This window comes from Hordeum vulgare, chromosome 2H, assembly GCF_904849725.1.
Source record: "Hordeum vulgare subsp. vulgare chromosome 2H, MorexV3_pseudomolecules_assembly, whole genome shotgun sequence".
In the NCBI taxonomy this organism is placed as follows: Eukaryota; Viridiplantae; Streptophyta; class Magnoliopsida; order Poales; family Poaceae; genus Hordeum; species Hordeum vulgare.
Genome location: NC_058519.1, coordinates 468,102,455 through 468,117,992, shown reverse-complemented (window position 1 = coordinate 468,117,992; position 15,538 = coordinate 468,102,455). Strand labels below are relative to the sequence as shown.

Genomic DNA, 15,538 nt, shown 5'->3' with positions numbered 1-15,538 from the left:
TCGCCTTGTCAAGCCTAATACGCCGCGTGGCATAGTAGTCTCGAACATCCTGCACCCGAGCCTCGTGCCGAAAGTTTTGAAGTAGGCGGCGACATTCGGTTTCGATAACCTTTGCCGCGTCCTCCTCGTATCCCTCCTCACACCTGTAGTAGGTCTGCAAACGAGACAACACCGATTAGTACAATAAATAGCTATGGTTGATTTATAATTGTGTGAAAGAGAAATTACCCAGAACTTTCGGATCACCATGTCCGCCCTCGTGTCAAACAAAACACCGTCGATCTCCACCTCCGGCGGGGCCGGGGCACCGAAGTAGTGCTCCCAGGTCATTCCTATCTCTCGCTCCCGACCGGGCAACGTAACAAACCCTGGGAAGTTTTGACGGCAAAGAACACCAAGGACGCTGTTGGGCTTGCGGACACCCTTGGCAACAATCCAACCCCTACATTATGACAAATTAAAGCCAAACCATTAGATATTTGAGAAAACGCGAAGGCAAAAGGTTAAATAAGAGTAAATTAACTTACTTGTCTCCATTTGGCCTAATCGACCACCTCTGCTCAGGGGTCACTGGCACGAGCGGGAGCCCCGAACTACCACGCTTGTAGACGGTAGCCCCCTCACCCAGCTCCTCGTCGCTACCAGCATGGCCACTTGCCTCAGGCCAGGTATCCCACTGGGTCTCTTGGAACGTACCCTCATCCCTGCTTTGCTCCGGAGTCGCCTGGAAGGAAGCCTCTGGGACACGAGCCTCGTGGGTCGAAGGCTCGTCGACCTGAGGCTCGTCGACCAGAGGCTCGTGAACCGGAGACCGTGTAGCCTCCACCTCAGACGAATCCACCCTAGAAGTCCTATGCTCAGGTGAATCAGCTTGGGGTGGTGGCGGAGACCGTGTAGCCCTGCCTCTCCCGCAGCCACGTGTACCTTTAGTACAACATAAATACCAACATGAGTAATAAAATGTATATAAATACCAATATGCATACACCATGAGTACAACATAAATACGAACATGAATACAACGTGTACCTTTAGTGCCTCTCGGCTTCGCGGGGGGTCGACCTCCTCTCACGGGGGGCGCTCCTTGCAAAGTAGAGAGCAACACTCTCCGAAGAGGCGAGGCAGGAATGGAAGTACCCATCCCATCACCCGCCGACGAAGAAGCAGCCGCGGAGTGCTTTCGACCCTTTCCCACCATCTTTCAACACCTGTCATGAAAAAGAGTAAATGAAATTAGTACAACATAAATACCAACAGGAGTAATAAAATGTATATAATTTAAGTGTATCATCGTCATAAATACCAACATGACTAATAAAAATTGAATACCTAACATGAAATCAAAATTTATATATAGTATAATAGTTGAATACCTCACACGAACTAATAACAATCGTCCTCGTCTATATATGCTTCGGGGTCAATAAATGCATCATGATCATCACTATCATCAATAAATGCATCATCATCATCACTATCACGAAGAACATGTGGAAGGCCACCATTATGTAATCGGTCAAGAAGTGACAGGTCATCCGCAGCAGTCACCTCTTCTTCTTCCAGCTCTTCCTGTTCGGGCTCAGGGGTTAAGACGGATTCACTGTCGCTGTCTACTGCAATGTTCTGGGGTCAAGTAGAGCGGTTCTTGAAACGTTTCTTGGACATACGTGTTTCTTGGAAGAATTCTCCTTCATATGTGTCTGGGTTAATGTGAGGTTCGTAATCCTCTTCATTGAGGGTAGGTGGTCTAAAATGTGGAGGCACTTCATAAACAACATCCCAACCTTTGAGATTTGGATCAGTTTGGCAGGCCCACGGTAGATAGAAAACTTGTGTCGCCTGTTGAGCCGTAATATAGACATCGGGAACATCTAAGTGGGTGTTTTGGTTGATTTCGACTAGTCCTATATGTTCATGAGTCCTTCTAGTCTTCCTTGGCTCAAACCAATAACATTTGAAGACTATGACGGTCGGTGGGTTTTCACCATAGAATAGAAGTTCATAAATTGCTTCAACTCTTCCATAATACTCGATGTCTCCTTCGCCGATAGCAGAGACAGAACAATTTGTAGTCTTTAGGTCGGGCATAGATAGCTCTTTGCCAAAGGTACGAAAGTGATACCCGTTGATGTTGTATTTTTCAAATGAACGGACCTTATAGTCAAAACCATTAGCGACTTGTCTCAACTCGGCATCCATAGACTCTGCATCAGCCTACAAGTTTAATACGAAAGAATGGATGCATTAGCCGCAAATTAGACCAAGAAATCAAATGGGTCCTTAATGGTAATTAATTACCCTTTGTTTGAACCAAGAGATGAAACCGGGATAGTCGCCTCCATGCTTTGCGAGAAGCTCATACTCTTCGACAGAATCCTTTTAGATGACGGCTCCATCCGAGAATTTGGCGACGTATCGACTATATCAAATATCCGGGAATAAGAGTACCTCAAAGCAATTAGAAGTTGCGGAACAATCAATTACCTTGAACTTACTCGATGTACGGCCGCACTTCTATTAGGTTGGTGAAGATATACAATGAAATGGTCTGCCATTCTTCGACATCCAACGATGTCCCTTTCGAAGCACCGGATGGTCCGAGCTTACCTTTGAATAGGCTGAGGTTGGATCGAACTTTTTTTCGATCGCCATCATTGTACCGAGGCTTCGGGTTATGCAAATGATGATTTTTGGCTTCGTAGTGTGCTGTCACGAAGTTTGTCGCCTCCTCAGTAATGAATGCCTCGACCATCGATGCTTCAATTCTACGTTTATTTTTACACTTAGCTCGAAACGTCTTCTGCATCCTCTCAGTTGAGTAGCACCATCAATTTTGAACGGGCCCACCCATTCTTGCCTCGGTCGGGAGATGCAAAATCAAATGTTGCATTGGATTAAAGAAGCCCAATGGCAAGATCTTTTCTAATTTGCAGATCAACTCCGACGCCAACTCTTCCATTTCATCTAGCATGCCAGGCGATAGTTCTTTCGCACAAAGAGAACGGAAGAAATAGCTCACATCTGCCAGTACTAGCCATTCATCCTCAGGGATAAAGCCACGCAACATCACCGGCATTACCCACTCAATCCATATGTGCCAATCATGACTCTTGAGCCCAAATATTTTCAATTTCTCAAGACTCGCTCCCCTCTTTAGATTCGCAGCATACCCATCGGGGAACATCAACCGAATTTTCACCCACAATAGTATTTCCCTCATAGCTGGCCTTTCAAGATTGAACCATGCCTTTGGCTTCGCTATGCTTTGCTTTCCTTTCCGTTGTCGCAAGTTTTGCAACGGTCTATCACATAGAGCCTCCAGGTCGATTCTAGCCTTAGGATTATCTTTTGACTTCCCCTCTATGTCGAACAATGTACCAAAAATGGCCTCCGCAATATTCTTTTCAGTGTGCATCACGTCAATGTTGTGTGGGCAAAGGAGGTCTTTGAAGTAAGGGAGATCCCATAAGCATGACTTGTGAGTCCAGGCGTGTTCCGTATTATACCCTTTGAAGTATCCTGGACACAAAGGATCAGGCTCGAGAGCGCTTAACTGATCAAGGGTCTGTTAGCCTGTCAACGCAGCTGGTGCAGTGTTTTTGACAACTCTACCTTTGATGAAATTCTTCTTGTCTTTTCTGAACTTATGGTCAGGATCCAGGAATTGTCTATGCATGTCGAAGCAAGAATACTTGCGACCAGCCTGCAGCCAACGGAACTGAAGAGCTGCCTTGCATGTGGTGCACAAGAACCTTCCATATGCACACTTAGTGGCGTCGATGGTCGGTGGTGTCGGTGTCGGTGGCGTCGATGGTCGGTGGTGTTGGGTGTCGGTGGCGTCGACGGTCGCTGGTTAGTTGTGTTGGTGGTCGGGGGTTAGTCTTGTCGGGGGTCGAGGATCACTGCCGTCGGGGGTTGGGGTCTCTTTGGTCAACAAGAGGCCGAAGAGGTGTCGGGGGTCGGGGGTTGGGGGTCAATGGTGTCGGGGGTCGGGGGTAGGGGCTGGGGGTCGAGGGTTAGGGGCGTCGGGGGTCGGGGGTCGAGGGTCAGTGGCGTCGGGAGTCGAGGGTCAGTGGCGTCGGGCGTCGGGGTCGAGGGTCGAGGGTCAGTGGCTTCTGTAGTCGAGGGTCAATGGCGTCGGGCATCGCGGGTCGGGGGTTAGTGGAGTCGGGGGTCGGGAGTCGGGGGTCGGGGGTCAGTGGTGTCGGGCATCGGGGGTCGGGAGTCGGGTCTCAGTGGCGTCGGAGGTCGGGGGTCGAGGGTCGGGGGTTGGTGGCGTCGGGCGTCGGGGGTCGTCGGCCGGGGGTCGGGGTCCTTTTCTTTTTTCTTCTCCTCTCTCTTCTTCTTCTTCTTCTTCTTCTTGATCATCATATTATTATTCTTCTTCTTCTTTCTCCTCCTCCTCCTCCTCTTCTTCTTCTTTCTTTTATCTTTCTCCTCCTTTCCTCTTTCTTCTTCTTCTTCTTCTTCTTCTTCTTCTTCCTTTTTCTTCTAGTTTATTATTCTCTTATTTTCTTCTATACTATATACTATATGTCTATACTATATACTATATGTCTATACAGGCCCGGGCCCATGGGTGTGCAACGTGTGCATCCGCACAGGGCCCCCAGTTTTGGGGGCCCCAGATTTTTTAAACAAAGTATTGGCTTATAGCCCATTTTTTGTAGAAGGCCCAACTTGGTAGCACGCAGCCCATCAAATGGATCCATCGCTGGCTCCTCTCTCTAGCCCACAACAGATCAATCTGGTGCTGGTCCAAGAAGCGCAGTGTGTGGGCACCGGCATACATGCAGCCGCTGCCGCTCACACGCTACATGTCCAGCACACAAGTACGATTCCCCGCCGCACGCGCCGCTCCATCCGAGGAGGACCTGTTGTACGAAGCCACCGGGAACGTCGGGGACCTAGCCTGATTCACGGGGTTGTCTTTCCTCTGGGGCTGGTGGTGCCGCCCACGAGTCTAGGACATCGTCAAGTTCGATCTACATGGCGCAGCTTAAGTCCTGGAAGCCAAACGCAAGGCCACTTGGATCCCCTCCTCCCGGTGAGCTCTTTCTTGACACTGATAAAGTCTTGTTGATGTGATGTTGTCCATAATCCCTTTTATTTTCTGTCAGAATTTCATTCATCTTGCTATATGTAAATTTCAGTGTATGTGATGTCCCAATTTCAGTATTTTGTTGTACAAAATTCGGGGTTGGTGTTGTCCAATATTCACTGTATAGGCTCTCTAAGTTTTATTTTATACACTGTCTAAATTTCTGTGTACTTCCTCTGCTATTTGACTGCCATTTATCAAATGTTTTGCCGCCTTTTATTAAAGTGCACAACAGTTGGATATAGCCCTCAGTTCTTTTTTTTCCTCGGCCCGCACGAGCTGTCCTTATTGTTTCAAGGATGAACTTGCCGAAATAATAATCAATGGGAACAAAATGTATCAAGTGTGTATTATTTTCACTAAAACACTACTACATACAATGGGAACAAAATGTATCAAGTGTGTATCAAGTGTGTAATAATCAATGGGAACAAAGTTTCTATACTATATACTATCTACTAGTTTAAAAGAAAAAACAGGAAATAAAGAAAAAAGAGAAAAAAAACTTACCTGCAGTGGGAGGAGGGGAGGGCGAGCTCCGGCCATGGGCGGCGGGAAGGAGGGGCGTGGGGAGGACATGCGTGGGAAGGAGGGGAGGGCGAGCTCCGGCCGTGGGGGTGGCGCCCCTTTGCGGGGAGGAGGGGAGTGGGGAGCTCCGGTCGTGGGCGGCGGGGAGGAGGGCCACGGGGAGGAGGGCCGCAGGGAGGAGGGGAGCTGGGAGCTCCGGTCGTGGGCGGCGGCGGTGGGCCGGAGCAGTGAAGGGGGTAGTGGCGGCGGCGCTGTAGTGGGCAGGGGCGCGCGCCAGAGAGGCAGGAGATCGAGGGGAGCAGGGGTGCAGCGTGCCGTTAGGGGAGTGGGGGTGGGGGCTGGGTGCCGTTAGGGGGAGCCCCCCTTTGCCGTCTGCAGAAGCTGGGAGGCGAACGTCAAAGGGGTGGGTGGGGTGGGGTGGGCTTCGGCCGTTAGGGTGGCGCCCCTTTGCCATCTGGGTTCTCTTTGCCGTCCGCCTCTGGGGCCTTTGCCATGCGTCAACAGACGGCAAAGAGGTGGCCGACGGCAAATAAAACTTTTGCCATCAGCAACCTCTTTGCCGTCTGCTTTGTGCCAGCTGACGGCAAAGAGGATCTTTGCCATGTGTCAGCAGAAGACAAAGGCATGGCAGATGGCAAATTTCTCAATTCCACTAGTGATGACTCTAAGTCTCAAACTAGATACGTATTTATTTTAAATGGTGGAGCAGTAAGCTGGTGCAGTTCCAAACAAAGCATGGTAGTTGATTCTACATGTGAAGCGGGTACATAGTTGCTTCGGAAGCCGTGAAAGAAGGTGCCTCAGTAAAACAGTTCATGATTGATCTTGGAGTTGTGCCTAGTGCGCTAGATGCAATGAACATGTTTTGTCACAACACTGGTACCATTGCACTAGCCAAGGAACCAAGTTTTCACAAAAAGAACTAGACACATAAATCGATGCTTCAATACCATCCGCGATTATATCAAGGAGGAGGACATACACATTTTCAAAGTACATACGGATCTGAATGTTGCAGATCCTTTGACTAAACTTCTTCCACGAGGAGAAGATGATCAACACAAGAACTCTATGGGTGTTAGATTCATTACCATGTAATACTAGATTACTGACTCTAGTACAACTAGGAGGCTGTTGAAAATATGTCCTAGAGGAAATATTAAAGTAGTTATTATCATATTTCCTTGTTCATGATGATCGTTTATTATCCGTGCTATAATTGTATTGATTGGAAACTCAAATGCATGTGTGGGGACATAGACAACAAAGTGTCCCTAGTATTCCTTTGCTGGACTAGGTCGTTGATCAAAGATGCCTAAGGTTTCCTAGCCATGGACATGAGTTATCATTTCATAATGGGATCACATCATTAGGAGAATGATGTGATGGACAAGACCCCAACGTTAAGCATAGCGTTTGATCGTATCCAGTTTACTGTTATTGCTTTTTGCATGTCAATGTATGTGTTCCTATGACCATGAGATCATGCAACTCACTAACACCGAAGGAATGCCTTGTGTGTATCAAATGTCACAATGTAACTCGATGACTATAAAGATGCTCTACACGAGTTGGCATGGATCAAGAATGGGATTTGTCACTCCATATGACAGAGGGGTATCTCGGTACCCACTTGGTAATAAAACATCACAACAAGCTTGCAACAATGTGGCTAAGGAGTTAGTCATGGGATCCTGTATTATGGAACGAGTAAAGAGACTTGCTGGTAACGAGATTGAACTAGGTATGGAGATACAACCAATCGAATCTCTCGCAAGTAATATACCGATGGACAAAGGGAACCGCGTATGGGATTAGCTGAATCCTTGACATCATTGGCTCGACCGATATAGATATTCGGAGAATATTTGGGAACCAATATGGGCATCCAGGTCCCTCTATTGGTTATTGACTGTAGAAGTGTCTCGGTCATGTGTGCATAGTTATCGAACCCGTAGGGTCTGCACACTTAACATTCGGTGACGATTTGTTATTGTTGAGTTATATATGTTGGTGACCAAAACTTTTTCAAAGTCCCGAATGAGATCTCGGACGTCACGCGGATCTCCGTAATGGTCCGGAGATAAATATTTATATATACAAAAGTTGTATTCGGGTTCCCGAAACATTTAGGGTGTTTTCGGTATTGTACCGGGAGTGATGAAAGGGTTCCGAGGGTCCAAGAGGAAGGTCCCACTCACCCCGGGGGCCACATGGGCCTAAGAGGTGGCTCACCAGCTCCTGGTGGGCTAGGCAGCCGACCCCTATAGGGCCCATGCACCCAAGGGTGGAGGAGGAGTCCTTCCTAGGGTGTCCACCTCCCTTGTTGGAGGTGGACTCTTCCCCTCTTTGGCCGGCCAGCCCTGCTTGGAGGAGGGGCCAAGGTTGCACCCTAACTACCCCTCCTCCTATATATATATAGAGGGAGAGAGAGGACACGACCCCAAGGCATAGGTACAGCCCTACCTCTCTGCCTAGACCAATTTGTCCTCCGAAATGCGTCTACGACAGCGCTTGGCGAAGTCGTGATGAGATCGCACCGCCACCACCGCCACCACGCAATTGTGATGCCGGAGAACTCATCTACCACTTCAGCCACACTCGCTGGATCGAGGTGGCGAAGGCGTGACCCGGCTGTACGTGTGTTGAACGCGGAGGTGTCGTCCATTCGGCACTTGATCGGGACGTTCGTGATTGGATCGTGGGACGGATCATGATTGGATCGCGAAGACGTTCGACTACATCAACCGCATTTTTCAACGCTTCCGCTTGGAAATCTACAAGGGTATGTAGATGCACTCCCCTCTCGTAGCTGTTGATCTCCATAGATTCATCTCGGTGAGCGTAGAACGTTTTTTGTTTCCCATGCAACGTTCCCCAACAAAAAACAATGACAACTTTGGTGGAATATGGTCATTTATGTTCAGCATGGTTATCGAGAGTCTCGATTTGAGGGAAATTGACCTCACTGGTAGACAATTCACGTGGGCTAACTCATTACCGGTCCCAACGTATGAGAAGTTGGATCGGGTTCTGACCAGTATAGAATGGGAGCACAAATACCCACTGGTCACAATCCATGCTCTACAAAGGGCCATTTCGGAGCACACACCACTAGTGGTCAATTCTGGGGAAGCGACCCATGTGGGTAATAGAAATATTTTCTCTTTCGATTTTAGTTGGTTCGGGAGAGAAGGGTTCATGGATCTGATTGCCATAGAATGGGTGAGGGAATCTGGTGGGTCATCTAGTATTGATAGGTGGCAAAACAAAATACAACATTGGCACTAGTTCTTGAGAGGCTGGGCCAAGAATCAAAGTGGCATTTACAAAGTGGAAAAAGAAAGGCTTATTCAGCTCATTAATTTGTTAGATGTCAAAGGAGAGTCTACAATGCTTAGTATGTCAGATGAGAATATTAAGATTGAGGCTGAGAAGAAGTTGCAAACTCTTCTCACAGAGGAGGAGATGAAATGGGCCCTTCGAGCAAAGGTACCGGAGGTGGTCCATGCATATGATAACACACAGTTTTTTCACATGATTGCAATTGGCGAACATAGGAAGAAAAAAATAATGCAACTTGAACAAGATGAGGGTACAATTGTAGGACATGAGAACCTCAAATGTTACATCTCCGAGTACTATAAGAAAGTTTTTGGTGCACCCTAAGAGAATTTTGTTTCCCTCAATGAGAGCACAACATGTGACATACCCCAGCTCAGTTCAGATGAGAATGAGGTTTTGTCAACTCTGTTTATAGAAAAAGAGGTGTTTGACGCAATAGCAAAAATGAAACAACATATGACACACCGACCGGATGGGTTTCCAGCGGAATTTTATACAAAGTTTTGGCATATTATAAACGGGGATATTTTGCCTACATTCCATGATTTGTTTAATGGGCACCTGCAGCTATTGCACCTTAACTTTGGAACAATAACTTTGTTGCCAAACAAGGTGGACGCTACTCATATTGAGCAGTTCAGACCAATATGTCTGCTCAATGTGTGTTTTATTTTTTTTACAAAGGTTGGCACCAATAGGTTGACACAGATATCCCCTTCGGTAATCCAACCGACTCAGACAACTTTCATGCCTGGAAGACACATCCTAGAAGGAGTCGTCGTTTTGCATGAAACACCGCACGAAATTCATACAAAGAAACTTGATGGGGTTATCTTTAAAGTGGATTTCGAGAAGGCGTATGATAATGTCCAATGGCCATTTCTTGAACAGGCCTTGCGTATGAAGGGGTTAAACGAATCATGGAGGGATCAGGTGGATGCTTTCATTCAAAAGGGTAGTGTTGGGATTAAAGTTAATGATGACACAGGTCATTATTTTCAAACACATGAGAGATTGAGACATGGAGATTCCATGTCCCCCGTGTTGTTCAACATAGTAGCAAATATGTTGGCAGTCCTTATTGGTCGGGCTAAAGAGAATGGCCAAGTAGGAGGACTTGTCTCATAATTGTAGAGGGGGGAGTGTCCATACTAAAATACACCGATGACACAATCATCTTCATGGAACACGATATCACAAAAGCCAAGAGTATGAAGCTTGTTCTTTGCTTATTTTAACAACTATGTGGACTAATTTTTTTTAACAAAAGCAAGTTGTTCTGTTTTTGGAGAGCAAATGAGGAAGAAGATGCCTGCATGCAACTATTCGGATGTGAAATGGGATCATTGCCATTTAGTTACCTACGGATTCCCATTCATCGTAGAATATTGACGAATAGGGAATGGAAATGTATTGAAGATAGATTTGAGAAAATACTAAGTTGCTTGAAGGGCAAGCTTATGATGTATGGAGGTAGGCTTGTGTTGATAAATTCGGTTTTGACAAGCCTACCGATGTTCCTTCTATCTTTCTTTGAAGATCTAGTAGGTGTACGGAAAAGACTTGACTTTTACCGTTCATGTTTCCTCTTGCAATGTGATGAAGCTAAGAAGAAATATAGATTGACAAGGTGGGATATTATTTGTAGACCCAAGGACCAAGGGGGTCTAGGCATTGAGAATTTAGAATTAAAGAATAAATGCCTTCTTAACAAATGGCTATACAGGTTATCTACTGAGACTGAAGGGATGTGAGTACAAATCTTGAGGAATAAGTACCTACAATCTAAGACTTTGGCCCACGTTTCTGCCAGCCCTAAACACTCGCCTTTTTGAAAGGGGTTAATGAAGGTGAAGGTAAACTTCTTCGAGCGGGTGAAGTTTTTTGGTTGGCAATGGTACAACGACCAGATTTTGGGAAGACACGTGGCTAGGGGATACACTCCTAGATTTACAATATCCTACTCTTTATAATATTGTATAACGTAAGAAAGATTATGTTGCCACAGTATTACAGTATGTACCGCTTAATATCCAATTCAGGAGATCTCTAGTGGGAGAACGATGGAATTCCTGGCTCGACTTGGTCAAGCGATTGATGGATGTTCAACTATCTGACCAGTCATATCATATTCACTAGAAGTCAGCGACGAATGGTACTTTTTCAGTGAAGTCGATGTACATGGATTTAATTGACTCTTGGCCTATTTCGAGATCATTACATATTTGGAAGATTAAAGTGTCGTTTAGAATTAAAATTTTCATGTGGTTTGTACACAAAGGTGTAGTAGTAACCAAAGATAATTTGATAAAACGGAGATGGGTAGGTAGTTCTACATGTTGCTATTGTGATCAAAATGAAACAATACGACACCTCTTTATTGAATGTCCACTAGCAAAACTTTTATGACGCACTGTTCATATAGCCTTTAACATCAGTCCACCAACAAGCAGTAATACACTATTTGGGACGTGGCTCAATGAACTAGACGTAACTACAGCGAATCATATCCGGATTGAAATAAATGCGCTATTTTGGGCCATATGGAACACTATAAATGATATGATCTTTAATGACAAGAACTTCAATAATTTTTTGCAGGTTATCTACAGAGCCACCGCTTGGATCTGTACGTGGTTGTTTCTCACTCATGCGGACTTCAGGGAGCTTATGGCTATTGGGTACAACTGATAGGAGACGATAGCACAGGCTATCTTCAGTTGATTTCGATGACGAGCTAATAATAGGCTAGGTGTATAGGCATAGCAGCCTATTTTTTGGTTGCGCCGACTGTGGCAGTTTTTATTTAGTTCCGCGATTGCTTTTATGCTCAATTTGTGAGCACATTGTGGATCTATGACTTTGTTCTTGAACTTATTTAATAATATAGCTGCATGCATCGATTGATGTAGTGGTTGGGGGCTCCGTTCCTTTTTTTTAAAAAAAATTGCTTTGTACAGAACACATCCTTCGTCTACCGATTAAGATGTTCATATTCTTTTCTCTACTTGTACGAATCTCATGTTTGAATTGGTTGGTATAAAAAATGCTCTTGTATTATGAGACAGAGGGAGTATATTACATGGGGTAGGTCCGTAGATATATGCTTTTCGGCTGCTCCTTTTTACCCTTGCAAATATCGTATAATAACCAACCTTCATATGATTATATGCATTTTTTTCGAGAATATGCATTTTTGCTGCATGTACCGAGAGAGTGGTAACAATCTCCTATATCTAAAAACGTTGTAACGGATCCATCACTAGGTTTTTTTTACCTCACCACCCACAAAGAAAAGCATATACCGTGATTCCCTTGATCTATTTCGCATCGTGATCGTGAAGCGTGCTGTTGCTGCCACCGCAGGGTCTTCATAAGACGTCGTCGTCACCGCCGCCATCGTGTAGGATCTTGTTGGGATGACGCTGCCGCTGACACCGTCATCGTGGGATCTTCGTGGGACAACGCTGCCGCCAGGGACGAATCCAAGGGGGGCGAGGGGGGGGGGGGCAGGCCGGCAGAAAAAAATTATTATTTCGCTAATAGCGCCCCCCGTGACCACGTGAAGCCCAACAAAAAATCACCAAACCCGACTTTAAAACGCCTCTAGAAGTAGCCCAACACAACGGGATATAATTAGATCGTTTAATTTTCTTGCGTGCTATGCCAGTCGCCTAGATCTAGCCGCCTAGGGCAGTTTTTGAGCAGCGATGATTCATTCTGATCCCGAACGGTCAACCTTGAGCAGACGAGATTGCGTGTAAAATGGTGAAGGGGCGACGACCATCCTTGCTCGGACGGGTGGCCGGCCGGCCGGTCAGTCTCTTCTCATTCTCGTTATTAGTCCTTGCTTATCTGCCTAAGTCAGATTAATATAATCCTTTAGAACTACACAATTATAACTGTAGTAGAAGATTAATTAGGGAATACATCCCTTTATCCGTGGGACAAGGTTACGCATTGTTTATCTCATCCTATAGTAGAAAATTTTAGTTCATTCACATGTGAACTGCTTTAGCTTTTCTTGATGGTATCTTCTGATAAAAATTTAACTTGCTCACAGCAGATGCATGCTTAGATGAAGACTAGCAAAAGGGCTCGTGCGTTGCAATGGAAGAAAAATAATTATAATCTCCAATGATGCTGATTATATTATGTCTTTGAAATAATAGGACATTTCTTGAAATGCTTGAACATTTTTTGAATTAGCAAACATTTTTTTTCAATTGCAGTCAAAAAATAATACACAAACTTTTTTTTAAAAAATCATGGAATTTTATTATTTTCACCAACATTGTACCCCATATAAAGAAAGGTATTAATTAAGGATGTAAACATTGTTTTAGAAACAATTAACATGAAAGATAAGATTACATTTGAAATCTACATATTTTTTAAATTATTTCGTATATAACTTTTGAAATTTGAAGTTAGAGTTTAGAAGATATGAATAAAGGGATGTATTGAATCTGCAAAAAATAGAAACGTTAAAAAGAAAATAGTTGGGCCAAAGTTCTTGAAACGCCTCATATAAAAAAGGTATTGTATTAACTAAGGATGCAAACACAATTTCAGAAATAATTATCATAAAAATAATATTATATTTGAAGTCTATATATTTTTAAAGCTACTTCATATATAACTTTTGAAATTTAGAGTTAGAATTTAAAAGATATAAATATTTAAAAATATATTTGAATCTGCAAAAATAGAAACATTAAAAAAAATTGAACAGAAGTTGCAACAGTGCAACTTTAACGTACATCAATCTGAAATCAAGTACAAAAAAGAAACGAAGAAACTTGGTGGTGTTGGGGGTTGAACTTGGGTATCCTGCGGCTCCTAGGCTATTTTTGTCTGTTTTTTTACAAATCTCTACGTTAGAGGCAAAAAGATTTTTGCCCCCCCCTATATTTGAACCCTGGCTCCCTCCCTGGCTGCCGCCGCCATCGCGAATACTTCCTCGGCCTATTTCCTTTCGGGGACAGGCACCTCCTTGCGGCTTCGTCATTGCCAGGTCTGGTCGCACTGGTCATTGAAATCGCAGGATTCCTCTCGTGATTATATGCATTTTTTCTGCAGATACCGAGGGAGTGGTGACAATTCTGTATCTAAAAACGTTGTAGCGGATCCTTCACTTGTGTGAATTCATTCGTTCCAAAAGATCAATTTGTTGACGAACATAACTCTTTTATTATTCTGGGGCATAGCTGGAATAGCTGCAACACCGTCGAGAAACACAGGCAACAACACAACACAGAGGCAGTACACCTCTAAAACAGGGCGTTCCACATCAGGACGGAACTAACATTATTTGTGCTGGATAAACAACACTCAGCAGCATCCATTCATCGCCCGCGCATCAAGTGGCCTCAAGGCTCACGGCAGAGTGTATGCTGCACAAAGAGTAAGGATTTCAGACAGGGAGCCACAACACATGATTAAGCCATGGCATTGTCAGGCGATCCATTTTGCGTACCTCCGCACTTGTAGCCGACAGGGCGGTCGACGAGGTCGCAGCGCTTGGGGATGGACATGGCGACTTCCGGCTTGATGCCGGCGCTCTTGGCGGTGTCGGAGAGCATGACGGCGCAGAGGCACTTGGGGCTCTGCTTCCCGATGGTGTGCACCGCCGTGCAGCACCCGCTGGACGGCGCCGACTTGGGGTCCTGCCCCGCCGACGCGCACGGCGCCAACTTCAGCGCCATCTTGTCCGCGGGCGTCTTCCCGCACTCGCCAGCCCCGTGCGCGCCCCGCGGCACCGCGAGGCACGCCGCGGCCACGACCACCAGAACGAGCACCAGCAGACTCCTCATCGACATCGTTGCCTCGCCTCGATCGCTAATGTTCAGTACTACTCACTACGAGTGCGTGCTACTCGTAAGCTAGGTGCTGCCTGCTTCTTGGCCTCGGAGCTGATGCTCATATAGTGGTAGCGTCGGGTGTGACCTGTGGCGACCAACTCGAGCTCATGATGGCCGCGGGCAGCAGTGGAGCGAGCACTGACGCACACCGGCGCGGGCTGTGTCCGCACGGGGCGCCTCGGCCAATGGCGTCGCGCCAAGCTCGTCCAGGCCGCGGCTAGTGGGTTGTTGTTCCCTACTGGAAGTTTCATACGTGCCGGCCAGGCTCGAGGGTTCTACACGGCGCGCGGCGCCGGCGGGCATAGGGTAGATACGCTGTGAGTTGGGACGTTTGCTTTGGTGGCATGCGTGAAGCAGCCAAAGCGGCTGGTCTGGTTATCGGGTTGTTTCGGTGGATGCGGCACTTGGATTTGATATTGTCAAAATTAATTCGATTTACGGCGGGAAGAAATTAAAGTGTTCATTGCTGGTGCGGTGCTGCCGCGTCGTTGTGTCGGAGGCGTCGGTGGTGGTGTCATCATTTGATGCATTCTAATTGGTTCTCGTGCTCCTGCGCTAGGAAATGATTTTTGAAACGTTAAAAAAAATTCAAGAAACTTTTTATGTATTGATAGTCACATCCTAATTTTATCTGCAAAGTTTTAGGCTAAACGTTTTTTTGCCTGTACAAAAGAATAAATGAATTAAACACCAAATGTTA

The 15,538-nt window shown here is 45.8% G+C and overlaps 1 protein-coding gene across 1 annotated transcript; it reads right to left on the bottom strand.

Moving 5' to 3' along the window:
• Positions 1–14,143: 14,143 nt before the first annotated feature.
• LOC123430261 (non-specific lipid-transfer protein 4-like) lies at positions 14,144–14,870 on the bottom strand. The gene is made up of 2 exons (XM_045114136.1): positions 14,454–14,870; positions 14,144–14,370 (listed from the first exon to the last, which is right to left on the bottom strand). Exons 1-2 carry the CDS (start codon positions 14,794–14,796, stop codon positions 14,354–14,356), a joined length of 360 nt encoding a protein of 119 aa, XP_044970071.1. The 5' UTR covers positions 14,797–14,870; the 3' UTR covers positions 14,144–14,353.
• Between the last annotated feature and the right edge of the window lie 668 nt (positions 14,871–15,538).